The sequence below is a fragment of the Quercus lobata genome, chromosome 1 (assembly GCF_001633185.2).
Source record: "Quercus lobata isolate SW786 chromosome 1, ValleyOak3.0 Primary Assembly, whole genome shotgun sequence".
Taxonomy (NCBI): Eukaryota; Viridiplantae; Streptophyta; class Magnoliopsida; order Fagales; family Fagaceae; genus Quercus; species Quercus lobata.
In genome coordinates this window covers 24,779,122-24,807,004 of record NC_044904.1, presented here as the reverse complement: position 1 = coordinate 24,807,004, position 27,883 = coordinate 24,779,122, and the positions used below count along the sequence as shown (strand labels likewise).

Genomic DNA, 27,883 nt, shown 5'->3' with positions numbered 1-27,883 from the left:
CGGACTCTCTTTTTTTGTTTGTTCTTTGCAAGGTCTTTTTTGGTTTCCATTTTTGATGTGTGAGGTATGTAGAGTGAAGCGAGTGTATTTTGGTGACTGAGTCTATCTTATAAAAGATAAGTGGTTGCCATGTGTATCTAAGCTAGTGTGACTTATGAGATGTACTGTAAACTCAATATTTTGAAATAAAAGTTTGTTCATGTGTTGTCTTCTTTTTCTCAACACTGAACTGACCTGTTTGTTTTCCCATTTTCTATACCGCTTTCCGAGGAGGGAAAACAAAGTTAGAAGGGACACGTGCAAGCTAAGGGCATGACTAGCTCCTTGGCTCACGACACTGCAACTCCATTAATAAATGGCAGTAAAAATCCATTAAATACCCACTTCCCACGTACTCCCACTTTGGCTACTTCTTTTACTTCTTGTTAATTTTGCCGGATATGTTCTGGGTTGTTTCTTCTCTCTTCCACCTTCTCTCTCTCTCTCTCTGTCTCTCTCTACTAATAACTCTGTTAAGTTTCCTCTCTCCTTCAGCTTCTCTCTCAAAACTTTTGGATCTGCAACCGCTTCTTCTCATTTTTGTTGAAACCTCGCACTGCTGAATTCTTTACCCCTCTCTCTCTTTCTCTCTGCAAACACGCTTGTCATTGTATCAGTGATACCACTGTCATTTTTTTTTACACGCTGGGTTGAGAGTGGTTTTGATGGTCGAGCCACCGATTTCCGGTTTTTGATGCATATTTTTTAAATTTCTGATTTTCGAAAAGAACCGGGCAAGATCGAGATCCGATTCCCGGTTTTTAAACCATGGAACCACTAGCCACTAGGTACCCCATAGGTGATTCTGTGACCATGGCCTCTCACTTTCCCTTCGCTTCTACTTTTACACACCCCAACCATAGCTGCACGCTTTGCAGTGACGGTCTAATCCCTGGAGGGCTTGTCTTCGACCATGTCATGGAGGTCTGGGACCCACCCGATACCATCAATCTCGGTATGATGTGTAGTGCGCGGGTCACCAGCCGGTCGCACTGTACAGAGTTTACTTCTCTTGGAATGGAAGGATTTGGAAAGACTACAATTTCTGGTAAGAAAATTGATACGATCATACAAATTTCTGACTTACTTTGAGACATAGATTTGCTAGAGTATTAATACAGTAAATAATCTTTCTATTTCTAATTGATCTAATATCCTATCAGTAGAGCTAGTCTATTTAATAGTGTTGCGCTATTCTTCATGAGGTTCAAGTTGACATCGCTTTGAACTTTTTTTTTTTTAGAATAGAAATCGCTTAGAACTTGGTTGGCCTTGCGAGGGTAAGTAGAATTTGCTAAATTGGGATTTTCCTAAAGACATAGTAGTTTATATTTTTCAAACTTATGGTTTTCTAAGGAAATAAGAGAGCTACTTGTATTATAAAAATTTGTTAATTTTCTTGTTATGACGATGTGGAAGATTTTAATAGACATTTTACTAAGAATGCTTGTGAGGCGATAGGGTGCATATGATGTGGTTGCAGATATTGAGGGACCTTCACAATTCACCTCAATACAGTTGGGGGAGCGCTTGCCTTACATGGTTGTACAGAGAGTTATGCAGGACAACCAACAGAGATGGGGTTTTACTACTGGTTCAGTATTGGGCATGGTTCAGATTCCTTTTTTTGTGCCCAAGGAAGGACCTTCCACCTGATGATGCATATGGCCCACCATTTGTACATTCTCCATTGTCCATTAAGTAAGTCTCTTCCTTGATCGATTGTCTCTATTGGAAATAGATCCATAATTTTAAACGATATGATACATTGTTAGACATAGAGAATAAAATTTTAACCTTGATATTTCTCAAATTTTGAAAATTAATAGGATTTTTATTTATTTTTATATATCGTTTTAAAACCACTGAGGTCATATGTTATGATTGATGTATAATACAAGTGTTATTAATTTCTAACTCCACCACTAATCATATGTTTAGATAATCATTTATTGGTATAAATTTAGTCGTATGTAATGTTAAATTTACGATTGCCCATCATTTATTGTTGTTGATTACTTCAAATTCTCAATTCCAAGTATTGACTCTCTCTTTCTTAATTGTAGGACTGTGTGGGTCGTGAGCACGAAAAATAGCCCCCAAGAAATCTGTCTGGTCCAGTACCGTTAGCTTTTAGATTCTATGCATCCCAAGCAGGTACCCAAATTGAGTTTCTTCTATTGTTTATGACTATTGTATTTATAACTGTAAAATAGCTCATAGTCGAAAATAATGGGACATTGCATAATGTGCTACCCTTTTATTTGGCTATTTCAGGTGGTTTGGCAACCATATGAAACTGAATTAGCCCACATGCCTGCGTTCTGTGTCGCAGGAAGGGACGTATGGACGGTAAGGGTGCCGCTTGTATGTTTCTGGCTAGTAGAGAAATATACACCTGACTGTGTTTTTCGTTAATTTGGGATGGTACAAGAAATCCCCCCATATGTTGATACTGAAGACGCCCTTTATGACATAGACCTGGGGGAGAAGATTGCGGTGAACTGGAAGGACAAACATTATGGCCATATCCAAGTGTGGAATAGTTGAACACGATCTCTATGTCATGGAGTACGACTAGAGGGTGCTATGTCGCTTGCTCATCCATACTTCAATTGGTACGATAGGGTGACTTGGAGGTTCGTCGACCACACTACCGCGTCACTTCTTATTATGGTAATTGCTTCGACCTTTCTTTTCAAATTTTGTTGTGTATCACCATTTTTGTGTTAGATGTACTAATTGTATTTATTTACTTGCAGATTGTCAGTCACAAGCAGTTGTTAATGCGTCATGCAGTAGGTAGTCCTGAGTACAAGCAAATTACAGCTGTACTTAAGGCAGTGTAACACCTTTGTCGTATAACTGCCCAACTTCCCTTGGAAGAGATCGATGGGGCAAATCAAGAAGCGTCAGAAAATACTGGATGACCAAGCACAAGCTTAACTCGTGCCAGCCATAGCCATGGTCAGCGTGCTGCACCCCATCAGGTTGTCAGTAGGCCGGGTCCCCCTCCACCCCCACATGCACCGAAGTTCCCTCCACCCCACATGCATCTCCTACCCCAAAGATTCCTCCACGTACTGTTCATGTAGTTCCTGACCTAGAGATCCCTCTACCCACTGTTCATGCATCTTTTCACCCCGAGATCCCTTCACACACCCCACGTTCATTTTTTGACCCCGCTCATCTTTCATTTGCCCCGCCATCCTTTGATCTCGGCTATGATTTCAGTTAGACCCCTCCTGTCATGCACACTTAATCCCCCTCATACAGCATTGGTCATATAGACCATGTATCACCCCATAGTCAGTCCATGTCATTCATGCCCACTCCTGGACTGCATACGGATCCCATGACTACGGGCCGTACTCACATTTCATCTGCTACACCATCCTCCCTCGCAATTGTAAGATCTTCAGTTGTTGGAAGTTAAGCAAAACAGCGAGATGTGCATGTTGAGAATGAGCAAGTAGTTGGGTTACAGTCACCCCCACAAGGTCGACCTAAACGCACAACAAAAGCACCTCCTTGTGGGACAGGCGGTCACAAAGCAGGACACAAGGCTGGCCCCACGGTATGATAAGTCATTTAATGTATGAAGCATATTGAGTAATTGCTGTTATGGTTGGTATTAGAATTCATGTAATCCATTGTTTGGTTGTAACTCCATCTTTGCAGCAACGCGAGGAGTCTCACCAAGGAGATGCAGTACCCCTTCCTCCACATACCAAACACTATACGAGACAGCATAAGCGTAAAATGCATTAGGATCAGCACCCCATTTGAATGTGTATGTGAATTTTGTTATCATTTGTTTTCAATTTGTTTATTTTAGCCTAAATGTAATATATTGTTATCTCTGAAATTTGGTGTAAGCTAGATTTCTTTCGTCTTTAGCAACAAAAGGATTATTCTTCATTCATATGGCTGGTGAGGGTTAAACCTATTTATACATCTCAAGCTTTTTTGGAGTTGACCTCATGTGGCTTACTCCTATTGGCTCACTTATTGTGCATGTGTTTTATAGAATATACACGTTAATCAAATGGACCGTTAGGTGCTTAAACAAATGGACCGTTAATATCTTTGCAACAATTTTGAATTTAGTACAAGTTGTTAAGCTGGGAGTATTTGAAGAAGAAAGCAGAAGTGCCTAGGTGAATGTGAAACTCACGAAAAGCTTATATTAGAGTGAGAATATCCTTGATGACAACTAAGATTGTTTGACAGCTTGTGTCGTGAGACCTGAGATATTAATTCGGTGACTCAAGTGTTGCTATGAATATGCTTCAGTGTGGAGAGGTATATATTGTAGGCTATCTGCTCCCAGCATACACTGATTGGAACACATTAATTTTAATGAAACAAGTACCAGAGCTGCAAAAACTATGGGAAAGAGCAGTTATGAGCATTCTTAGTTATTATTTAAACTTATTTTGCTTTTTTGTTACCTTTGAAAGCAGCTGAGGGATTAAAATACGATGATGTTGTTGAGGGAAAGGGTCCTATAGCTGAAAAAGGATCAACAGTTCAGGTTTGATTGTGCTGTAAGTTGAAGAAATTCTGTTTTCATATATGTGATATATAATAACCTTTTCATTGGCTTATACTTCACAGGTGCACTTTGACTGCATGTACTGTGGGATTACAGCTTTGTCAAGTCGAGAATCTAAACTCTTGGCTGGAAATCGTAGTATTGCCCAGGTTCTCACCTTTGACTTTGTGTGTGTGTGTGGTCAGTGAGAGAGAGGGCACAGCTTCTTTTAATCAAAACCAATAGCTAGAAGTGCTAATTCACAGTTCCTTGTGCTTTAATTAGCCATATGAATTCAAAGTTGGAGCTCCTCCAGGCAAAGAAAGGAAACGTGACCTTGCAGACAACCCAAATGGTCTGTTTTCTGCACAGGCTGCACCTAAACCCCCAGCAGCTATGTACTCAATAACTGAAGGGATGAAATTAGGGGGAAAGGTGATAGCATCCTCCCTTTTTGGTCAATATATGCTTTTTGAAGGCAGCAAGTTCTCTTTTAGTTTCTCATCTTCTCTATTATTCTAAACTTATGACCCTTTACTTTCCTTCTTCAAAATGATTTCTTATTGCGGCGAACTGTGATTATTCCTCCAGAGGCTGGGTATGGCCAAAAGGGAATGAATGAAATCCCAGTAAGCCTCTATTCTTAATTTCTGTACATTTACTATTGCTTACAAAGTTACACATATACTCTAGCTAGCATATTACAATTTTTTTTTTTTTAATGGTGTTTACTTTTACTTCTTTTCTTTTGGTACTGTTGTGATAGCTTATTTATCTTCTATAACGTGAAGATCATATAGTAGAAGAAAGTAGCAGATGTCATGACCCTCATTTTAACCATCACAAAAAACTATGTTCCTGAACCTCATATATTATATAAAAAGTTTTGTCCTACACACTGTTTGTACACATGGGTCAGCACAAGTGTTTCATTTTGTACAACGTACTTTCACCATGGATCACATATGGTTTTTAATTAACCCATACATCGTATGTGCATACAACTAGCTATCATTACAGATTTGTCCTCATTTTGTATATAGAGATAGGAGGTTTAGCAACAGAACAAAAGATCTGCCTTTGCAGGGAAAAGAAAGAAAATCAAATTGCCTTTATCATTGGCAGGTAATAACACTTGAAGCTTAATGCTTGCTCACCAGCCACCTTAAAGAAGTACAGTCATGTACAACTACCACTTCTTGATCTAAACAATTATAGACAAACACTCCAGTAAAAAGGTAATACGGTGCTTGTGGGATCAAAACCTCCTTCCTCACTTATTCTAGAACTTGGACAAGTCATGAACCTCTATAATTTTCACCTAGCAATCATATTGCCAAGTCTTGAGTCTTTCCAATGTCAAATACATGTTTATTCTTGTGTAATACATGCATTCTTATTTTTACATTTTATACCTGGGAAAAAATTTGGGATTATGACTTATGCTCCCTAAAATTATTATGAACTTTTGCAGCCTGGAGCTACATTTGAACTAAATGTTGAGCTTTTACAAGTTGTACTACCTCAAAGAAAGTGAGCTTGTTTTGTGTTATGAGAAGTTCGTGGTAATTGAATTCCTCACCGTCACCTTTTTTTTTTTTTTTTTTTTTCCTTTTTATGGTTTTGATTGCAGCAACCACCTTTTTGTTCGAAACAGTAATAGTTTTGGCTAATGATTCTTTTGTATGAAGAAGCTTAGTTTTACCAAGGGCCTAGCTTATTAGGTATCTATATTTTCTGTGTAAAATTGGGATAACTATTTTAATTGTCCATAGCTGTAATAGCATAAGGTATTGATTGAGGCTACATATTAATACTATTAACATTAGTCAGTAATTGCCACTGTCATTTCTGGAGACTTCAAGAATTACAAGTGAAAGTTATCTCAAGATTGAACTACCTTCTTCTATATTCAGCTGTACTGCTGAGCCTACAAGTCTTCTTTTGCATTCCAGATAGATGGATTGGAAGTCCTTTTCTTTTTTATCATATGATATAAATAACCTTCAACTTCATAAATCCTGTACTTGTAAGTTTGACTTTGAACTCTAAACCCCAAACTCCTCAATTATCTAAGAAGTATCAATAAGGTTTTCATAGGCATTCGTTTTGATTAATGACTTATGTCTTCATGATGCCATATGAGAACCATCTTCATTGGGGATTGAGTGATAGTCCAATGGCACAGGCACCCGCTGTGGTGCCCTGTGTCAGGGTTTCAAACCCTACAAGAACCGGCTTCATTAATGGTGGAATTGAATTGAAAATTAGTATTTTATGGAGATTCTAGCCATAATTTAAAACCCTCAATAATATGATGTCTTGCTACTTATTCAAGGTTGCAGAGATGGAAGCTATTTTGCAACAACACAATAATACGATGCCATCACGTGATGTCCTTGTGTCACTTGCAGATAAGTTCAGGTGTGCCTTGTCTCTTTCATTATTTTGTTCTTTTAACGTTGGAATTGACTTGTGATCATTTGTCTTTGGTTCTAGTGAGTCACCGGATCGTAAAGGCAAGATTACAGTTCAAATGAAGCAAGTATGACGGTTTATTTAATTTTTTTCCTAATGATGAATCATTTAAAGTCTTTTTCTCATGTAGAGTCTTTAATTCAGGTTTGGAATTGGTTCCAAAATAGGCGATATGCTATAAGGGCAAAACTAAGTAAAGCTCCTGGGAAGTTAAATGTGTCTCCTATGCCTCGGGATGATTCAACTCCAGTGATAAATGTGCCTCAGTCAATTTCTGCCCCTATACCGGCTCCTTCAGGTAGGATGCATCCCGCTCTATGTTCAAAATTTAAAAGTTTGTCCAGAATTTTGGGCTTGGCTTGCATGCTTTTTGTGATACTTGTTTGACATTGAGCTTGGTAGCAGTTTGAAGTTGCTCCCTGCTCATATTTTTTTTTCTACAACTACCATATGTGACTGTATTGTTTAAAATGCTTTACATGTTTAAATGCTAGTTTGGTGATTCTGGTGTGCCAGTAGTCACTGTATAGCTCAATCTAAGAAATATTGGCTTCCATGTTCTTTATGTGTTTTAACTTCTGTGCTTATTTCTTATTGTCATCAATCGCAAGGTGTACCAATATATATCTGTTTAAAAATCTCTCCTTCAATGTTTAGAATGGAGGAGAATTTCACCTTGGTGAAAAAGAAAACGAAACCCATTCAACCTGCATCGCATGTTTTATACTTTTGTAGATGGATATATGTTTCTCATCTATTGATCCCTTAACCCCAGAGCAGCCTAGCATGAGAACTGGCACTTACCTGTATGTTTAACTATGTCTTTATTTTTGGAGAAGTTTGGGCTGGGTTTGCATAAGTTGAAATGAATTCACCATAGAAATTTGGTTAGTCCAGAGTAACAGCCAAATGTTATACCTGCAAGTTTACCTTGTAATGAATGTCAACTTAGTTGTTGAGTGATGAGGGAAAAAAAAATTATGTTATAACATGCCTCAACAATCACACCATGTCAATCTTCTTTATAATGCTTTCTTAGTTGTCTGCACCTTTTGTTGTTTTGCATGCTCAAAAGTCAAAACAAATCATGTCTGAATTAATCCATTAATTGACTGGTTAGTGTTTCAGAGTTCAAACTTCTGCAAACTATGTGATAAAGGAGAGAGGTTGAATGGGAAAAATTTAGAGCTCCCCGAAGGATCAGAAAGAAAGGAATACATAATCGGGGATTTAGGCTATTCTTTACTTCCCTATCTTATCATCCCCTATGAAGGGAAAGAACTCCTTGAGTCAAGAGCTGAATTCAATAGGCGGCATCATGCCACTCAGATGGTGGCGCACAGGGCATTTGCAAGATTGAAAGACGTGGAGAATTATTCAAGGAGTGATGTGGAGGCCCGACAAACATAGGTTGCCGAGGATTATTCTTGTTTGCTGCCTGCTTCATAACATTGTTATTGATATGGAAGATGAGGCGCAGGACGAAGTACCTTTCCATTTCTGATTTATGAATTAGTTGGTTAAAGATTGCTGTCTTGTAATTTATGAGGAGCTTCTGGGTCAGGATCTCCTGAAAAATATAAAGTTGAATTCATATTTTATTTGTTTTCGTCCTAAGTTGTAAATTATTTAAGGAAGACAGTGCATTACTGGCAAAGACTCAAGAAGGAACCAGATGACAGGCTGAGACAACCAAAGTGAGAGCTCGAGATTTTGTATTAGGAAAAAAAAAAAAAAACAATTGCTCCATTATTGGACGTGTCCAATAAATGCTGGAGAGATTTGGCACTCCCCACGTATTTTTATTATGACCATCTCATATCTTTTTCTTTTTGAATGTGATGTTTCTGTTTCAATTATTGGTGCACATGATTAGACAGAAATGAGGCTCAATTAAGCTTCTTCAGTTTCTTTATCTTTTGTTGATGCTCTTAATCCTGGAAGTCTTAGAATTCATTAACCATGCCGTAGCAATTTTACTTAGGAGGCCATGGTTCTTGTGCCCAATTTTGTCCCCATTTTCTTTAACAGAAGCTACTTTCACCGCTGCACTGATGGTAGTGACCAAGTTTCAATTGGAAGTTGCAGCATCAATGCTCAAAGCACGAATGATTAAAGGGCTGATAATTCATTGACAATATATATTGTTGCTTGAATGGGAAGGGAAGAACTGTTGAGCTAACTCAGATTTACAAAAAGAAATATTCACTTAGAAAAGAACATCGGATGTGTGTGTGTCTATAGCATTTAGGGAAAATCATAGTTAAAAATTGTGAACATTGGGTTCAATAAAGGCTTTTTTTTTTTTTTTTTGGGGGAGTAAAAGAACCCTTACAAGTAATATTTTCCTAAAAAAAAAAAATAAAGAATTGATATTCAAATTTAAGAAATTTAGTTCAATTTTATGCCATTTGCGGTACTATTGTAGAAAAAGAGAAAATGAACATGTGTGTACATATATATATATATATATATATATATATATATGGACACGGAACATGGGCTTTGGCTGCCCATGTTGCACCTAGAAATGCTCAAAAACAGCATTCAAAAAGCCATGCATGTTCTTCTGCCAAAAGTTCTGTGCTAAATGCTTATGTGTTTCTCCAAGAACTTATGGGAACAAGGAATTCTGCCCTTGCTACAATAACTGGAAGACCAAGAGAGGTCATTTCTTTCATTGTTTAAAATTGTTGTGATCTAGTGAGTAGTAAGCAATATAAACTACAAAATTGTGGGAATTTAAAATTGAAAGACAAAGTTAAACAGTCATCATATCACAATCTAGAAACAGGTACATTGGATATAGAATACTTTGATTACAAGTTCATTCGGTGATAAACAAAATAATAATTGTGCCGATACAACCCAGTAGTAAGTTCAAATACATAATAAAGAGAACCCCAATTTACATCTACAATGTCATTCCAAAATCGAGTATTTGCATGCCTGACAAAAATTCAAATATTGTCGTTAGATACCAAAACCCAAAACATACGTACTAATCTACGCAACTTGGCTAATTGATACAATCATGGCATTTTATATAAAAGCATCACTTATCTAGTTTGGATTATTACTGCTTATCGAAGCCCCACGGGAAAGCGGATATCTTCTACGGTTATGCCCATGTTGATGACACAGTCCACAACTCTGCTTTTGTTGAATCTCCTTCAAGTCAGAATCTGGCCTCCGGCTTCCCGGTTCTCGCCGGACCCCATCCATCTCATTCCGTATCCTAGACGCCACAGGTCGACCTTTGCCTCGCAACAGGTTTGGGTCAGGCACCCACTTTGGACCATCCACATCCCTCCACAATGACTCTAACTTTAGCAACACAAATGCATGTGAGTAGGTGTGAATGGCGTTCACCAAACTATAACATGGGTCAATATATGTAGTCGCATCTTGCCCTAAGTGCTGAAGAGCTATAATTGCATGTGAACAAGAGATCTTTCTCATTTGCCACTTTCCACAACGACATGTTCTGGCCATTATGTTTACTTCATAACTATGGTGTCCCCCTCCAGAGTTATGGATGTTGTGTGCAGTAATTACTTGATATATACCATTCAAATTATTAAGCAGATTTATTTGGTGTGAAATTGATTTTTGTAGGTTTTGTCCATAGATTTTTAAGGCATATTTACTCCATATCTTGTCCTTTGAGAGATCATGAGTAATTTCTTTGTGTCGATCATGGAAATACGCAATAAGTTTGCTCCAAGTGAATTCAACCATTGCAGCAATGGGTAGGCCACGGGCACCTTTAAGTACTCCATTGAAGCATTCCGAGACATTGGTTGTCATAGCCCTATAACGGTATCCACCATCATGTAGCTGGGTCCACATGCCTAGATCCTCTTTCATTAGATATGTGTATGGCATGATGGATGAGTCGGGTTCATTTTGTTGCCGCTCGGTTCTCCGTTTCTTCCTAAGGGCCTCGATCTTGGCTTCCTTGATAGGTTGCATGTACAACTCAAATTTAGCTTCCTGAGTAGCATACCTCGCTTTCAAGGCATTGGTTGTCTTTAGCCCTATAACGGTATCCACCATCATGTAGCTGGGTCCACATGCCTAGCATTAGATATGTGTATGGCATGATGATGAGTCGGGTTCATTTTGTTGCCGCTCGGTTCTCCGTTTCTTCCTAAGGGCCTCGATCTTGGCTTCCTTGATAGGTTGTATGTACAACTCAAATTTAGCTTCCTGAGTAGCATACCTCGCTTTCAAGGCCAATGACTTTAAAGTGACGTCCTGAAAATGCGTGTTGAAGTTGCTAGCAACATGTCGAAGGCAATATCTGTGAACTACTCGTAGTCGTCCATCATCATCTCTAGGCCAATTTGCAATTGCGTTTTGAATATCCTTATGTTGGTCAGAAATTATGCAGATGTCCTTATTTGCTATCACATCCCCCAGTGCATTCCTGAGGTGTTCTAAAAACCACCCCTAACTAGGCCCTGACTCTTTGTCTACAACGGCAAATGCGAGAGACAAAACCTTGTTATTGGTATCGGTGGCCATTGCAATCAACAACATCCCTCGATATTTACCAAACAAATGGGTCCCATCAATACTGATCACTGGCTTACAATGTATGAATCCTTCAATGCATGGAGCGAAAGCCCAAAATACATAACGCAATATTGTATCATCGAACTCGTCCCTGGGTATGGTGTAACACCAGAACCGGGTGCTAGGTTCTTGATCCCAGTATGCCAACAATAACTTTCTCAACCTTTGGTAAGACTCTTCCCAATCCTCGAATATCTTTGCAATAGCTCGTTGTTTCGCATCCCATATCTTATAGTAAGAAAGATTATGCCCATAATACTTCCCTTTAATGAAATGTCTGAAGTGATAAATTGTTGCCGTGTGTTTCTCTTGCAACAATGGAACAAATTCTGCTGTAAGAAAATTACAATTCATCATTCTACCATCAAGGGCCGTGGCAAGGGGCATACAACTATGAGGACCCCTATAAGATGTGACCATCCATAGTCCGAGTTCAGGCTTCGCGACTGCCCCAACGTACCACACGCATGATTCATCGTTGCATTTCACAGACAGTCTACTTGTGGTCGACCTACTAGTCATAATGTTTCTGTTATGCTTTGTGGTGTAAATTGTTAATGCACGTTTCACTGCCTCTTTATTCGCAAAAATCAACCCTTTCGCAAAATTCATGTCCGCATTCCAAGAAGAACCAAATGCTTGCTGAACAACTTCAGGATCAACCATATTTTCCCAAGTATTTTCATAAAATGATGAGGCAGGAGGTTCATAAACGAGAGTCGTATTGTAACATGCTGAACTCTAGTCTTCCATGTTGCTTTTTGTTTCTTCCTCTTTTTTTTTTTTTTTTTTTTTTTTTTTTTGGTGATAAGAACACAACTTTAGTTACCACCCAACATAGCATGTCCAAAATTATAGGATCTCCATACCATTACAAACAGAACCACCCTATACTCCAATACACACTATCACAGCACATCGAAACATATAAACCTTAAACCATTGTCTTCTTGGTAAAAAGAAGACAATCATCTATAATACTATTGTTCAAACAGGATTGAGCTATTTTCTTTTAATATTACTTTAACAATTAAAAATTCAAAGCCTCTAAGCTAATTAAACCATCTATTTGAATTGGTTTACTTAAGCTGATGAGAAGTCAAATATTTTCAAAAAACGATATAATATTAGCCAAACAGGAAAAAATAATCAGATTGAAGCTAAACTAGCATATGGGCAAGCATAATAATATCATATAAACAAAAAACAAACCAAAAAAAGTCTTCTTTATTATTTTCTCAGAAACCAAACTACAAGGAAAAATGAAGGCCAACACAATTTCAAGCTAAAAGCTAATAGTTTTCTCAAAACCCAAATGCCAAAAACATAAATCAGATCCATTCACAAGTTGAGAGAGTACAAAAAGGGATAAAGTAGCACCGTTATACATCGGAGGAGATCGTCCGTGACAAATCAAGGAAATGGGTCACGTTTCTTCACACTTCATCGGTGCCGTTGAGTCACGATGGAGGAGATCGCGCCGCCGTTGCACGTCGGAGGAGATCAAGTGGCCTTGGTGATCGGCGCCATAGGTCCGAGCTTGCTTGGAATTTTAGCTGGGTTCGTCTTTGGGTTTGGGAGAGTAATAGGGTTGAAGAACTGAAGGGGAAATAAGCAGTGAAGAAAGTGAAATGAAATGAGGGTGAGGTGGGTAGGCAAACAGAACTTACTGACATGGTGCTTAAGTATAGGTCTCACAGAAAGTACAAAAAATTGAGTTATGAGAAGTTGGAAACAGTGTGCCAAACGTGCCACCTTTAGGGAGTTGGGGTATTTTAAGTGATAAGTGATGAGTGAAGACTTTTTTAAAATCAAATAGCCCTTTAGAATCTTAGGCTTGCCAGCTATCCTAACCAAAAAAGTCCTTCGATAGAAATAGAACTTCTTGAATCCATTAGAAGTTTATGGATGAAAAGCTCTATCCCAAAGATATATTTCTAAAACATTTTTGTATTTATTTGTGATAAATCATAGAAACACACAGTTATTGTAAACTGTGGAGCACTTTGCTTCCCACAAATGGTTATATAATACTTAGACAGATGATCAAACACAGACATGGTTGAATTACTTTGAAACTTCCTTTCAACTTCCACTATATAATACACATATGCCCACTCATACCCACACCAGAAACAGTAAAACTTCAGCCTGCCCCCTCAAAACTTAAACTAAAGTTTGTTGCCACCTAAAATAAATTCAGCGTTATCTTTTCTTTTGGTGGGCAAGGGATGAAGGGGCATATATTGAGTTCAAAAATAAGCACTCACTCTGTCAAAGAGAATTGTAGAAATGACCAGCAACTTCTTTTCATAAAAAGTGCTCATTATATTTAGATGTCAATATCTTAACATGACCCTTTACATCGAATTTTGTTGACCGTTCTCTATTAGAACTTTGAAGGTCCATTAGGGTTCATATCACACATATAAAATAATTTTCCTAAGTAATTCTTCTCATTCTCCCTAGGGATAGTAAGTTTTAATTATTGAATCATTAAAAAATAAATAAATAAAAGGTGCTTTTATATATATAGTGATAGGCAAGAATTGTCTACCAAACGACATTGGTTTGGAGTAGAGTTTGACTTTGGTTTTTATGTATTTAAAGCAAAGATTGGAGTGGATTTTGTGTTAAAATTTCTTTGCATTTCAAGCAAAGATGTGTTGGTTTCAGATTTTGTCAGCAATGTTTGGTGCTATATTATGAAGTTGAATGTTCTCCTAAATATACGGTGCACTTTCTTACAGCATTGTGCATCCATCGTTCTTTCTCTCTTCTATTTCTCAAATTGTTTTGGCACTTTCTCAACCCACATGCATCTTAGTTTCCTGCAGTGTGTTTAAGATATGAACTTCAAAGTTGTACACTCGGTTTTATTATACTTAATAAGTTAAGGAGTGGTTTATTCAATTTTAATGCTTTGTTGCATGAGGTTGAGACTAAAATAAAATCATTGGAGTTATCAATTAATAGTTTGCAGGCTAAATTGTGATGGACCAAGTCATAAGTTAAATTGTAATTTTGCCTAAATTACAGTGTGTCCTTGCTTCGTGGTCATTATGTGTTTGATGTAAGACGGACTTGAATCCATTGCATAAACTCATGTTACAAAATACTCATAGACTTGGATTATTTTGGCTAAATATTGATAAAAATAGAGTTTGTTTGTGATGGGTAGTGGTCAATGTTATGGCCCACCATTAGCACCTTCTCCATTGTCCATTAAGTAACTCAATTATATTGCGTTATCATTGCATAATTGGTAGATATTCATGACTCTCTCTTTCTTAATTGTAGGTGGCTATGGGTCTTGAGCACGAAGAATTGCCCCGCCGAAATCTGTTTGGTCTGGTACTGTCAGTTTCTAGATTCTATGCATCCTAACTAGGTACCTAAATTGTGTTTCTTGTAATGTTTATGAATAGTGTATGTTGTTATAATTGTAAAATATCTCATAGTAAAAAATAATGGAACATTGCATAATGTGCTGCCCTTTTTTTTTTTTGCTACTGCAGGTGGTATGGCAACCATATGAAGCCGAATTAGGCCACCTGCCTGCATTTTGTTTCGCAGGAAGGGAAATGTGGACTACGAGGGTGTCACTTGTATGTTTCTGGCTAGTAGAGAAACATTCACCAAATTGTGTAATTCGTCAGTCTGGGATGATACAAGAAATTCCCTTCGATGTTGATACTGACGACACCTTTCATGCTATAGACCTAAGGGGGAAGACCAAAATGAATTGGAGGGAGAAACATGTTGACCATATCCAAGTATGGAATAGTCGAGCACAATTACTATGTCATGGAGCATGACTAGAGGGTGATATGCCGCCTAATCATCCATACTTCCAGTGGTATGATAGGGTCACTTGGAGGTTCTTCGACCACACTAGCACTGCACTTCGTATTATAGTAATTGCTTCGACCTTTCTTTTCAAATTTAGTTGCATATTACCATTTTTGTGTTGGATGTAGTAATTGTATTTATTTACTTGCAGATTGCAAGTCACAAGCAATTGTTGATGCGTTGTGTAGGAGGCAATCTTGATTATAAGCAGATTACAGATGTGCTTAAGGCAGTGGATTGCCTTCATCGTTTAACTGCCCATCTTCCTGTGCAAAATACCAATGAGGCAAATCTAGAAGCGCCAGAAGATATTGTACGACCTAGCACGAGCTCAACTCCTGCCAACCATAGCCATGGTTGGCGTGCTGCACCCCATTAGGTCGTCACTAGGCCGGATCCCCCTCCACCCCCACATGCATCTCCTGCCCTAGAGATCCCTCCATCCCCACATGCATCTCGTTCCCCAGAGATCCCTTCACCTATTGCTAATGCATCTTCTCACCCCAAGATCCCTTCACCCACCCCACGTACATTTTCTGACCTTGCTCATCTTTCAATTACTCTGCCATCCTTTGATCTCGACATTGATTTCAATGAGACCCTTCTTGTCATGCACATCCAGTCCCCTTTGTATAGCATTGGTCATATAGACTATGTACCACCCAGCAGTTGTATAGGCCTTACTTCAGCCATGAACCCACCCCATACTGACTCCATGTCATTCATGCCCACTCCTGGATTGCATACAGATCCCATGAGTACAGGCCTCACTCATATCATCTGCTACACCATCCTCCCCCACAGTTGTAGGATCTTTAGTTGTTGGAAGTGAAGCAAAATAGCCAAATGTGCATGTCGAGAATGAGCAAGTAGTTGGGTTACACTCACCCCCACAAGGTCGACCTAAACGCACAACAAAACCACCTCCTTGTGGGACAGTTAGTCATAAAGCAGGACACAAGGCTAGCCCCATGGTATGACAAGTAATTTAATGTAATGAATAATTTCACGATTGCTGTCATGGTTGGTATTAAATTCATCTAATCCATTGTTCGGTTGTGACTTCATCTTTGCATCAACGAGAGGAGCCTGACCAAGGAGATGCAATACCCCCTCCCCCACATACCAGACACTATACGAGACAGTATAAGCGTAAAATATATTAGGGTCTGATATCGCTCCGAATCAGTAAGGTGGATGGTCTGGCTTCGGTGGGCTATCGAAACGGTTGATAGCCTGCAAGGAAGGAAACGCAATCAAAGAGGAGACCGGAGAAGACCGGTCGAACCTCCTCCGATGGAGAAGTTAGTTTTGTAGAGAAGGAAGTTCCAAGTATTTTGGAAAATTGTCTAAGTGAAAATCTTACCTCTGTCGGGTTCAGACCGGTCCCTTATATAGGAGGCCTGGGACGGTTACTTGTCCAATAACCGTCCCAGGATTTGTGGAAACCAACAACTCCGGAGTTAACTACCTCAACGGATATAAAATTGTAACCGCTAATGGAAGTTAACTTATTCGAAGGGTTTGTTGAGATAGTTGTGGGTTTAGTTGAAAGTCTAAGTGTTGAGCTTCCGTCCGTCTAGCGTAGGACGGTTTGGTTCGTCCAAGGATATCTAATGATTGTTCATGGACGAACCTAATGCACAATCATGTCTTTCATGGAGGACAGTTTATGGAGTGGTGCTATTATTCATGGACGCTTCTTCTTCTTCTTCTGGATAAACTCTGGGATCGACCTGCGTTGTAGGCTCTGGACGAGCCTTTTGGACGAGCTGGAGATGGAATTATTTTCCGCTTCTCTATCAGTTGCCCCTTTGTTCAAAGGGTCGTCCAGGACATTGTCGTGATTTCAACAAAATTTCGCTTTTTCGTACGCCACGTGTCACGAAACCGTTGGTTGGCCAGTCGCGTCGATCTCGTTTCCCAAAGGGATCGCCACGTGTCAATCTCTGAGTGGTGAGTGTCACTTCGTTGACCCTGTTGCTGGGGCCTATAAATAGCGCATTCTCTTTCATGCCCCTCACTTTTTTCCTCATTCTCTCTTCTGCCAACTTGTCCAAGATTCTCGTCTAGCTCTCGTCCTAGTTTCATCAGGTATTTCCTCTTTCTTTTTTTTATTTTTAGGCTCTCATTTTAAGTCCTCTACATTTCAACCATGCCTTCATCTTCTAGTCTAGAGAGAGAGATAGACGACTACCAGGACGGTTCTTCTGAGAGTGACGGTAGTGTAGATAGTTCGTCCTGTAGTGACTCCTCAGACGAGCATTACTCGTCTGGGGTTCCTGGCATTCCCTTAGAGGAATTTCAGGAACAACGACATAGGGCGGCTTTTGGATCTGGGGCTAGCTCGTCCAGACAGCCATCAAGTCCTCCTCAAGACGAGGAAGAGGACGAAGATGTAATCTATAGTTGTGCCCCAGAGGTAGCATCCACCTTAGACGGTGCTAAGTTAAAAACTCTTGTAGATAGATACCAAATCCCTAAAGAGCTTAACCCTCGTCTACCCCAGCCTGGAGAATGGTGTTGTTCCCCTTCCTCTGGCTTAGGGGTATACGCTTCTTACCTATTAGCTGGCCTTAGGTTTCCCTTAAACTCTTTCTGCAGAGACCTCTTCCAAAGGTTGGGTATTGGGCCAAACCAGCTCAACCCCAATGGTTGGAGGACGATAGTTGCCATGCAAATATTATGGCGTGAGGCATTGGAAGGGAACCGTCCAATTACAGTGGACGAGTTCCTTTACTGTTATAAGCCCTCAGAGATCAAAAAATCTGCTGGGTTCTACCAGTTCTCGTCCAGAGGTTCATATTACAGTTTAATAACGGGCCGTAGTTCGTCTGACCGGCTTTGGAAAAAAGAATTTTTTATTATTTCTGGAAATTGGGCTGGGGACCCAGCTGATGTGGGTATTCCCCTCTTCCCTCCTTTTACCAGCCCTCTAGGTCGTCTTCGTCCTGAGGGTATGTTTTTCTTTCCATTTTATCTTGTTTGTCCTTCAAAAAATTTTTATCTGTCACTCGTCTAACCTTTTATCTTGGTGATGCAGCTGTCGTTCGTCCACGTTTGGATAAGTTTTTCTTGGATCAGATAGAAGTGGTTCGCACTTTTCCAGGAAGGACTTTCCACGACTTGGTTACTTTTTCTCGTCTAGCAACTTGGGGACTCGGTCCAACTCCTACTGCTGAGAATTTAAGTCACGAGGAGCTCACTCGTCGAAGTAAGTGATCGTCCACTGTTTCAGCTCTCCTTTCCCTTTTTTTTTTTCTTTTTTTTATATTAAATTTCCTCATCATAGGAATAAGCACGATGAGGGAAAACAAGGAGAAAACAGTGGCTAGCGGGGACGAGGATGTTGCTGCCCCTACTGCTAAAGTGGCTTCCGTCCAGGCTGGGAAGAGGAAGTCTAAATCAATCTCGAGTACTGTGGATCTGGACGACCTCCCCAGTCGTCGTGGCCACAAAAAACAAAAACCAAGGACTTCCCTTCCAAAGGTTCCCAAGTTCGTGCCACCAACAGTGAACTTGGACGAGCCTGTGGTGGACGTGGAGCCCGTCCAAACGGTTCATCCTGTTCCGTCTGATCCTCCCCCTGCTCCCAAAACTTCTCACAAGTCTGGCTCGTCTGAATCCTCTGATCGTCCCTCTAATTTGGTTCTGGACGAGGGTTATGCATGGAGGACGTTCAAAGGGATCGTCACTGATCATGAGGTTAACGAATGTTACAACATGTCAGTGAAGGAGTTTGAGCGTTCTGGCATCCATGACCTTTTCAAGGTAAATTTCTTCCTCGTCCTTGTGTGTAGACATTTAATTTTGAATGAAATGTCTAACTCCTTTTCGTCCAAATGCAGGCTATGTCAAAGTTTTATACAGCGACCTGCCAGGCCAAGGAGCTTGCTACAGAGGCCAAGACAGCCAAGGATAAGGCTAAGGAGCTGGGCCATGAGGTTTTGCTCAAGAAGGGGGAGGTCATTAGGTTGACAGAGGATTTTAATCGTCTGCTGGGAAGCGAGACGAAGTTGAAGAACGAAGTAGAGGAGCTCAAAGCTGACAACTTAGAGAAGGATACCCGCATCGTCCATCTCGAGGGACAAGTTTCAGAGCTTACCTCGTCCTTGGAGAAGGCACGTGAGGAAGCAATTGCTGCCTTTAAGAAGTCTGACGAGTACAAGAATCGTCTAGACAGTCATTATGCAGCTGGGTATGAAGACTTCCGTGCTGATGCCAAGAGGCGTATCCTGATTTGGACTTCAACTCGTTCAAGCTCCCTCTTGCTACAGAGAGTTCCGCGTTGCAGACGAGTTCCGAGGACGTCAACATCATGGACGATGCTAACACTGAAGTCATTCAGGACGATCCCAAGACGAGCTTGCCCAAGTGAAATCTATTTCCTTAGAAAATTTACTTTTATTTGCCTTTTCATAGAAGTGCCTGTTGTTTTGGGCTTTTTACTTCTTTTTCTTTTTTAAAGTTTATGCAAGTACAATCATCTCGTCCAGGATTATGGACGAGTTTTATATACATTTTCATATTCAAAACTAAAGGGGTTTTTGGACGTTGGTCGTCCACCCTTGAATTTCATGAAAGAAATGAATACTTCTATTTTTACTTCCATTGTGTTTGAATATATATGTTTCCAGCTTTATGTATGAAATTTTTATTTTCATCAATGTGTGGTTCGTCCATCTAGGAATTCACTTCACCTCGTCTTGGGCATGGGGGTGAATTTTATTACATCACCAAGAAAGTAAATTGATTCCTTTTGGCTAGATTTTTCATTATTCCAAAATTATGGACGATCATTTTGTCGTCCTTGATGATTAGACTTTTTAGCGATTTCTCGTCCAATGTAATGGATTGTTAAGCTAGTTTTGAAGTCTTCGCTCGTCCGCGTCTTGGACGAACACTTTTGGGAATTCATCTCGTCTTGAGGTCTAGACGAGTATTCCCTTTTCATCTCGTCCTTTGTTCTGGACGGATGAAACTTCGCTTTATTTTCAGCTTATTTTTCATCTCGTCCTATGTTCTGGACGGATGAACCTTAGTTTCAATTTTGGGTTAGGTTTCATCTCGTCCTGTGTTACGGACGGATGGACCTTAGCTTCATTTTCAGCTTAGGTTTCATCTCGTCTCTTGCTTTGGACGGATGTACCTTTTCATCTTTCCTTTGGAGGAGAGCTCATGGACGATATGTCCTTTCGTCCAAGGATTTCATTCGTCCATGCTCGCTTTCTTTTTTGCGGATCAATCTAAATGATCATATAAGGATTCCAATAATATACTTTAAAACAATATATATATTTGAAAACCCAAACTTATGTAATCATTCGTCCACAGGCATGGCACATGCTCATGAGCTAGTGCCTTATTGAATTAGAAATACAAACCAACTCATCCATGAATAGCACAAAAGTGAAGACACTAATGTACTTTCTAGGGGATTATTAAAATACTTAAAAACACTTAATAGTAGTAAACACTTCTGCTCGTCCGGATACCTCGTCCAAGGACACTGGTGAAGAGTCAGCACTTATTGATGGTACTTCCTGAGGTGCTCAACATTCCAAGGGTGTTCCAGCCTCCGCCCATCCAAAGCTTCCAAATAGTAGGATCCTTGCCTTTTGCAGTTGATAACCCTATAAGGTCCTTCCCAATTTGGGCCAAGTTTCCCGTAGGCCGGGTTTCTTGTTGCCAAGGTAACCCTCTTCAAGACGAGATCCCCGATGTTGAAACGCCTAGGCTTCACCATAGCGTCATATTGTCTTGCCATTAGATTTTTGTACCTTGCTGTCCTCTGCTCTGCATCCATCCTGACCTCGTCCATAAGGTCAAGGTTAAGACGGAGCTGTTCCTCGTTTTCTTCAGCTTGATACTTCCTCACCCTGTGGCTCGTCATGTGTACTTCTGCTGGTATAACTGCCTCGCTTCCGTAGGCTAGTTTAAAAGGAGTCTCTCCTGTTGGAGTTCTCGCTGTCGTTCTATAAGCCCATAAAACACCTGGTAATTCATCCGGCCATATTCCCTTTGCCCCTTCGAGCCGAGTCTTGATGATCTTCAGCAAGGATCGGTTCGCTACTCAGCAAGGATCGGTTCGCTACTTCTGCCTAGCCATTGGCCTGTGGGTGGGAAGGTGAGGAGTAATGGTTCTTCATTCCAAGCTGTTCACAAAATTCCCTGAAGGGTGTATTGTCAAACTGTCGTCCATTGTCAGACACTAGTACTCTAGGTACTCCGAATCTGCATACAATGTTCTTCCAGACGAAGTTCTTGACATTCTGCTGCGTAATTTTGGCTAAGGGTTCGGCTTCCACCCATTTTGTGAAGTAATCTATTCCCACCACCAGAAATTTCATTTGCCGAGTTCCAGTCGGAAAGGGCCCCAAAATGTCTAGTCCCCATTGTGCGAAAGGCCAAGGGGCCATCATTGGCGTGAGATATTCTGCTGGTTGTCTGGGAATATTGCTGAAGCGTTGACATTGATCACATACTTTGACATATGCTTTAGCATCAGCCTGGATGGTTGGCCAATAGAATCCGCTACGGATGACTTTATGGACGAGTGATCTGGCTCCCGAATGGTTCCCGCATGCTCCTTCGTGAACCTCCCTTAAAATGTAACTTGCTTCGTCCGGAGCCAAACATCTTAAGAGAGGCTGGGAAAAACCTCTCTTGTATAACACCTCGTCCATAAGCACATACCTGACTGACTTGACTTTGAGCTTCCTTGCTTCGTCCTTCTCTTCTGGAAGCCTTCCGTCCTTTAAGTAGGACACTATTGGGGTCATCCAATTTTCTTCCCCCTCTATCTGCATCAGTTCTGGAAGGTCTATACTTGGCATGTGGTGTACACCATCTATATCGTCCAATACCTCATTCGCAGATGCTTCCTTTGCCAGAGTATCTGCCTCCATATTCTCTTCCCTTGGGATTTGAATAAAATCTGCTTTTTTGAATTTCTTCACAAGGCGTACTACCTTCCTTAGATACTTCTTCATTCTGTCTTCCTTGGCTTCATATGTTCCATTGACTTGGCCTATGACCAGTTGAGAGTCTCCCATGACAAGTATTGCGTCTGCTTCTACAGATTTGGCCAGTTCCAACCCCTTTAAAAGGGCTTCATATTCCACTTCATTGTTAGTAGTCTGGTATTGCAGACGGGCCGTGTATTTCAATTTGTCCCCTTCTGGCGACTGCAAAACAACTCCTATTCCTCCAGCATATAATGTAGATGATCCATCTACATGGACGACCCATTTGTTGTACTTTCCTTCCCCCAGGTCTTCGTAACTTGGGGTGAATTCTGCGATGAAATCTACTAGGGCTTGAGCCTTTATTGCCTTTCTCGGTTGGTACCGAATGTCGAATTCACTAAGTTCAACTGCCCACTGAATCAGTCGTCCTGCGGCTTCCAGTTTGTTCATTGCCCTCTTAAGCAGATGGTCCGTCATGACATTGATGACATGAATTTGGAAGTAATGTCTCAACTTCCTAGAAGCCGTTATTAGTGCAAAAGCCAATTTCTCCATGAGCGGATATCTTCCCTCTGCTCCTCTGAGTGCCCGGCTAGTGTAGTACACCGGTTTTTGTATTTTCCCCTCTTCTCTGATTAAAGCTGAACTTACGACGTGTGAGGACACCGCTAAGTATAAGTACAGTTCTTCTCCTTGCACGGATGGACTTAATAATGGGGCAGTTGTGAGATAGTCCTTCAGGTCTTGGAAGGCCCTTTGACATTCGTCCGTCCACTCAAATGCCTTCCTGAGGACTTTAAAGAAAGGTAAACATTTATCTGTGGCTTTCGAAACAAACCTGTTCAAAGCGGCAACTCGTCCTGTGAGGGATTGGACTTCCTTAATATTCTTCGGTGGCTCCATGTTCAATATAGCCTGGATCTTGTCCGAATTTGCCTCAATTCCTCTTTGCGAGACCATGAACCCCAGAAACTTTCCCGATGATACTCCGAATGCACACTTGCTTGGGTTCAACTTCATCTTATATCGCCGAAGTGTTTCAAAGGTTTCCTGTAGGTCATCTAGATGGCTTCCCTCGTCTATGCTCTTCACAAGCATGTCGTCGACATAAACCTCCACATTCCATCCTATTTGTGGACGAAACATATGATTCACTAACCTTTGATAAGTTGCCCCTGCGTTCTTCAAGCTGAAGGGCATCACTTTGTAGCAAAACAAGCCTTGGCTAGTAATGAAGGAAGTTTTTTCCTGATCGGCTTCATCCATCTTGATCTGATTATATCCTGAGAAGGCATCCATGAAGCTCAGCAACTGATGGCCAGCAGTAGAGTCCACCAATTGATCAATGCGTGGCAGAGAATAACTATTCTTGGGGCATGCTTTGTTCAAGTCAGTGAAGTCTACACACATTCTCCACTTTTCATTAGCTTTCTTCACCATCACCACATTGGCTAACCAGTCCGGGTAATAGACTTCCTTAATGAATTTTGCCGTGGTCAGTTTTTGAACCTCTTCCTTGATTGCCTTGTCCCTCTCGGGAGCGAATACCCTCTTCTTTTGACGGATAGACTTAAAAAAGGGGTATACATTCAATCGATGAGTGATCACACTTGGGTCGATTCCTGGCATGTCGTCATGACTCCATGCAAAAACGTCGATACTTTTTCTCAGGAACTGGATGAGGTCTTTTCTTGCCTTCTCCTTCATACCTGTTCCAATTCTGGTAAATTTCTCAGGATCATCTTCTTGCAAAAGAACATCTTCCAACACTTCCGTGGGCTCTGCAATAACTCTTCTCTCCTCGATGCTCATTGTCTGCATCTGTTCGTCCAAAGCCATCATGGCTAAGTAGCATTCTCTAGCTGCCAACTGATCTCCTTGTGCTTGTCCTATCCCGTACTCCGTAGGGAATTTGACTGATAGATGGTAGGTCGAGGTTATCGCCTTCCAACTATTAAGAGTGGGTCTTCCAATGATGGCATTGTATGAAGAAGTACAGTCTACCACGAGGAAATTGACTTCCTTGGTTATCTGTTGCGGGTATGACCCTACCACCACTGGTAATGTAATGGTACCCACGGGCTGCACCTTCATTCCTCTAAATCCTATCAGCGGCGAGCATACTGGACGAAGTTGATCTCGTCCAAGCCTCATCTGTTGGAAGGCGGGGTAGTACAATATGTCTGCTGAACTTCCATTGTCAACTAACACTCTTCTGGTTGTATAATCTGCAATGAGCAGTGTAATGACGATCGCATCGTCGTGCGGGTGATGGATCCTCTCAGCATCTTTATCGGTGAAGGAAATGGTTGGCTCGTCCATTAATCTCGTCCTTGGTGGTCGTCCAGAGAGCTGGACATTTTGTACCGCTTTGAGATACGTCTTCTTCGACTTGGAAGATTGCCCCATCGGGTTCCCTCCAACGATAATCCTTATCTCTCCAAGTGGGGGCCGGGATGATTCCTCCATTTTGCCTTTCAGCTTCTCATCTGTACGATCCCTTCCAACGAAGTGCTTCAACTTTCCTTGCTTGATAAGGTTCTCAATTTGCTATTTTAGGTCATAACATTCATCCGTGTCATGCCCATGGTCCCTGTGAAAGCGACAATATTTGTTCTTATTGCGCTTGTTGGGATCCCCTTTCATCTTCTCTGGCCATTTTAAAGAAGGATCGTCTTTGATTTGCATGAGCACCTGATTAAGTGGAGCGTTCAGGGGCGTATAGTTTTGGCTTCTTCCCAAGGGACCTGTCTTCCTGCCATCTCATTCCTTCCTATCTTCCGTCCGTCCCTTCTTTGGACGAGGGGCTTGTTCTGAGTGTCGAACTGGGTGCGCTTCCATCCTCTCAGCTCTTTTCCTCTTCTTGGCTATGATTGCATCTTCTGCATTCATGAAGTTCTGAGCCGAATGGACAAGCTCGGCCATGGTTTGAGGCTCCTTCTCGTATAGCTTGTGGATAAATAAATCCGAATTAATCCCATTGTGGAAGGCTGCCAATAGAAGCTTGTCGTCCACCTCGTCCACGCTAAGGGCTTCTCTGTTGAAGCGAGTGATGAATGACCGCAGGCTTTCGTTCTCCCCTTGTTCTATGGTCAGTAAGCTGGACGAAGAGCGCTTGTGCCTCTGTCCCCCGATGAAATTGTTAACAAACAATTTACTTAACTCTTCGAAAGAACTTACGGAACTTGGGGGGATTTTACTGAACCAAACTCGTGCCGGGCCTTTAAGGGTAGTAGGGAAGGCTCGACACATGATTTCATTAGGGACCCCTTGGAGGTGCATTGTCGTCTTGAATGTTGCAATGTGATCAAAGGGGTCACGCGTCCCATCATACGAGTCCAGGGAAGGCAATTTGAACTTTGATGGTAAGGGTTGGCCATTGATGGAAGCCGTAAAAGGAGAATCTGTTCTGTGGACCAAATCTTCTATAGGATTAGTTCTCCTCATGTTCTCCTTCATCTCCTCCATGACTTTCTTCATTTGGTCCATCTCCTCTTTCAAGTGTGGCACTGTCCGTGAAGTGGTGCCTTTAAACTGGCTTCCAACCTCAGTATTCTCTCTGTCACCATGGCCTTGTGTCTGTCCTGCGTGTTCCTCACGTGTCTGTCTTCTCTGACTGATCTCCATCCTTAACTCCTGGTTTTGGCGAGTCAATTCCGCCATTGCAGCCGCCATGGATTGCATATTCTGAACGGATGACGTCTGCATGACTGGTGCAGATTGGCGATCACGCTGGGGATCACTTGAAGAGCCTCTGCTTCCCTGACGGCCAGGGCTAGTAGCCCTAGACCTGGTCCTGACCATCCTAACCCTTTGTCGCGGAAAAGAAAGTCGCAAAACAACCTTCGATTCCCACAGACGGCGCCAACTGATATCGCTCCGAATCAGTAAGGTGGATGGCCTGGTTTCGGTGGGCTATCGAAACGGTTGATGGCCTGCAAGGAAGGAAACGCAATCAAAGAGGAGACCGGAGAAGACCGGTCGAACCTCCTCCGATGGAGAAGTTAGTTTCGTAGAGAAGGAAGTTCCAAGTATTTTGGAAAATTGTCTGAGTGAAAATCTTACCTCTGTCGGGTTCAGACCGGTCCCTTATATAGGAGGCCTGGGACGGTTACTTGTCCAATAACCGTCCCAGGATTTGTGGAAACCAACAACTCCGGAGTTAACTATCTCAACGGATATAAAATTGTAACCGCTAATGGAAGTTAACTTATTCGAAGGGTTTGTTGAGATAGTTGTGGGTTTAGTTGAAAGTCTAAGTGTTGAGCTTCTGTCCGTCTAGCGTAGGACGGTTTGGTTCGTCCAAGGATATCTAATGATTGTTCATGGACGAACCTAATGGACAATCATGTCTTTCATGGAGGACAGTTTATGGAGTGGTGCTATTATTCATGGACGCTTCTTCTTCTTCTTCTGGATAAACTCTGGGATCGACCTGCGTTGTAGGCTCTGGACGAGCTGGAGATGGAATTATTTTCCGCTTCTCTATCAGGGTCAACACTCCATCTGAATTTGTAAATCATGGTATTAGTGAAGGGAACACTTTGGGGGCTATTTGGTAGTGTTATTTTAGTAACGTTTTTTGTATTTTTTAAAAATACATGTGGGTGAAAAAATGTGTGGAAATATGTGTAATATTGTTTAAAAACGGAAAACATATGTTTAAACACATGTACCAAACGGACCCTTAATATTTTAATTGCTTAATTTTCCACTTTTTCCCATGTTTTAGGTAGAGTTGATTGGTCCAACAGTGAAGGGAAACAAATCATGGTATTTGTGCACTAATCATGGTATTTCTTTCTAACTCTTTTTTCACAGTAGAATTTGTGTGTCCCTTCGACGAAGGTGTTGGGTATCCTAGGAGTAACACTGTTGCTTCTAGGCTTGTTGGGTTCCTTTTGGGGGTGTGGGAAACTGTTTGAGTGAGTGTGAGGATGGACGAATTGGCTCAGTCATGGAATCGACTTAAGTTGTCAGAGAGAGAGGGACCAGGGTGTTGCTTGATTGATGATGATAGCAAGGAGAAGTTTTCCATTGCTGCAAAGTTTTTGACAAAGCGAGCCATTAACATGGAGGTCATAGCGAAGACGTTTAACCCGCTATGGAGAGCCAAGAACGGGTTCAAGATCCAGAGTTTTGGAGACCATAAAATTCTTTTCACATTTGATAATAGGGAGGATGTGGAGAGAATCTTAGAGGGAGAACCATGGACTTTTGATAAACACTTGGTGGCAATGAGTCGATATGATAATGAGTCCTCACTTCAAGAGTTAAGGTTTGAGAGGACGAAACTATGGGTTCAAATGCATGGAATTCCATTGAAATTTATGACAATAGAGGCTGCGAAGAAAATTGGTAGTGTTTTGGGGGATGTTTTCGTGCCAACGGATCCAAGAATATTTGATGGTGGTTATTTTATCCGAAT

General features: G+C 41.1%; 5 protein-coding genes across 10 annotated transcripts; 2 read left to right on the top strand and 3 right to left on the bottom strand.

Moving 5' to 3' along the window:
* The first annotated feature begins 217 nt into the window (after nt 1-217).
* LOC115984572 lies at nt 218-8,910 on the top strand. Of its 6 annotated transcripts, XM_031107607.1 has the most exons (14): nt 224-1,087; nt 1,501-1,740; nt 2,106-2,196; nt 2,317-2,391; nt 2,519-2,715; nt 2,802-3,616; nt 3,721-3,832; nt 4,660-4,746; nt 4,862-5,011; nt 5,146-5,205; nt 6,915-7,000; nt 7,076-7,121; nt 7,199-7,352; nt 8,175-8,910. In XM_031107607.1, exons 7-14 carry the CDS (start codon nt 3,746-3,748, stop codon nt 8,462-8,464), a joined length of 960 nt encoding a protein of 319 aa, XP_030963467.1. In that variant the 5' UTR covers nt 224-1,087; nt 1,501-1,740; nt 2,106-2,196; nt 2,317-2,391; nt 2,519-2,715; nt 2,802-3,616; nt 3,721-3,745; the 3' UTR covers nt 8,465-8,910. The 6 variants fall into 6 exon arrangements, with proteins under 6 accessions (XP_030963483.1, XP_030963467.1, XP_030963461.1 ...); XM_031107623.1 differs by having other exon boundaries at nt 218-1,087; nt 2,317-2,715; nt 8,183-8,297; XM_031107601.1 differs by having other exon boundaries at nt 1,523-1,740; nt 2,317-2,715.
* A 2,599-nt stretch (nt 8,911-11,509) lies between these two features.
* LOC115951382 lies at nt 11,510-12,301 on the bottom strand. The gene has a single exon (XM_031068599.1). It carries the CDS (start codon nt 12,299-12,301, stop codon nt 11,510-11,512), a length of 792 nt encoding a protein of 263 aa, XP_030924459.1.
* Nucleotides 12,302-17,642: 5,341 nt separating this feature from the next.
* On the top strand, nt 17,643-19,865 carry LOC115951372. Its single transcript, XM_031068592.1, has 5 exons — nt 17,643-18,444; nt 18,531-18,701; nt 18,780-19,258; nt 19,336-19,717; nt 19,765-19,865. Exons 1-5 carry the CDS (start codon nt 17,643-17,645, stop codon nt 19,863-19,865), a joined length of 1,935 nt encoding a protein of 644 aa, XP_030924452.1.
* Nucleotides 19,866-21,588: 1,723 nt separating this feature from the next.
* LOC115951362 lies at nt 21,589-24,924 on the bottom strand. The gene is made up of 2 exons (XM_031068582.1): nt 23,912-24,924; nt 21,589-23,818 (listed from the first exon to the last, which is right to left on the bottom strand). Exons 1-2 carry the CDS (start codon nt 24,922-24,924, stop codon nt 21,589-21,591), a joined length of 3,243 nt encoding a protein of 1,080 aa, XP_030924442.1.
* A 294-nt stretch (nt 24,925-25,218) lies between these two features.
* On the bottom strand, nt 25,219-26,259 carry LOC115951352. The gene has a single exon (XM_031068570.1). It carries the CDS (start codon nt 26,257-26,259, stop codon nt 25,219-25,221), a length of 1,041 nt encoding a protein of 346 aa, XP_030924430.1.
* Between the last annotated feature and the right edge of the window lie 1,624 nt (nt 26,260-27,883).